The sequence below is a fragment of the Octodon degus genome, unplaced genomic scaffold, assembly GCF_000260255.1.
Source record: "Octodon degus isolate 3935 unplaced genomic scaffold, OctDeg1.0 scaffold00302, whole genome shotgun sequence".
Lineage (NCBI taxonomy): Eukaryota > Metazoa > Chordata > Mammalia > Rodentia > Octodontidae > Octodon > Octodon degus.
This window is the reverse complement of record NW_004524878.1, coordinates 487,359-488,316: the sequence shown is the minus strand read 5'-3', so window position 1 is coordinate 488,316 and position 958 is coordinate 487,359. Positions and strand designations below refer to the sequence as shown.

Genomic DNA, 958 nt, shown 5'->3' with positions numbered 1-958 from the left:
GCAGTCATCATGCCTGAAATGCTGGTGGTCCTGTCCACTAAGAAAGCCACAATTTCTTTTGTTGGCTGTTTTGCACAGATGTATTTCATTCTTCTTTTTGGTGGAACTGAGTGTTTTCTCCTGGGGGCCATGGCCTATGACCGATTTGCTGCAATATGCCATCCTCTGACCTACCCAGTCATTATGAACAAAAGTCTCCTTGTGAAGTTACTAATATTCTCCTGGGTGTTAGGGATTATGGTGGCTACTGTGCAGACAACTTGGGTGTTTAGTTTTCCTTTTTGTGGCCGCAATGAGGTCAATCATCTGTTTTGTGAGACTCCTCCAGTGCTGGAGCTTGTATGTGCAGACACGTTCTTGTTTGAAATCTATGCTTTCACAGGCACCGTTTTGATTATTTTGGTTCCTTTCTTGCTGATCCTCTTGTCTTACATTCGAATTCTCTTTGCCATCCTGAAGATGCCATCAACTACTGGGAGGCAAAAGGCCTTTTCCACCTGTGCCTCTCACCTCACGTCAGTCACCCTGTTCTATGGCACGGCCAATATGACTTATTTACAACCCAAAGCCAGCTACTCCCCGGAGACCAAGAAACTCATGTCGCTGGCTTACTCTCTGCTCACACCTCTACTAAATCCACTTATCTACAGCTTGCGAAACAGTGAGATGAAAAGAGCTCTGATGAAACTGTGGCGAAGAAAAGTGGTTTTACACACAGACTAACTTGGTGAAAGACTTGAGATATTTGTTTGTCACCCAACCTAACTCCATTTAAATTTAAGAAAGATTCCATATTTTGATAAAAATATTCTTTGTTTACTTCTTAAAGTTTGAACATTCATCAGTGGGAGGCTTTCCTTTAATTTTTTTTTTTTGGGGGGGAACCGGGGATTGAACTCAGGCCCTTGCACTTGCCAGGGAAGCGCTTATTCTACTGAGCCATATCCCTGGCCCCTTT

The 958-nt window shown here is 43.4% G+C and overlaps 1 protein-coding gene across 1 annotated transcript in view; it reads left to right on the top strand.

Moving 5' to 3' along the window:
• Positions 1-723, top strand: part of LOC101589271 (olfactory receptor 10A3) — a 1,012-nt gene extending 289 nt beyond the window's left edge. Inside the window, exon 2 of the mRNA XM_023707594.1 lies at positions 1-723. This exon is cut by the window's left edge and continues 124 nt beyond it. Within this exon, the coding sequence (XP_023563362.1) occupies positions 1-723 (723 nt within the window).
• The last annotated feature ends 235 nt before the right edge of the window (positions 724-958 follow it).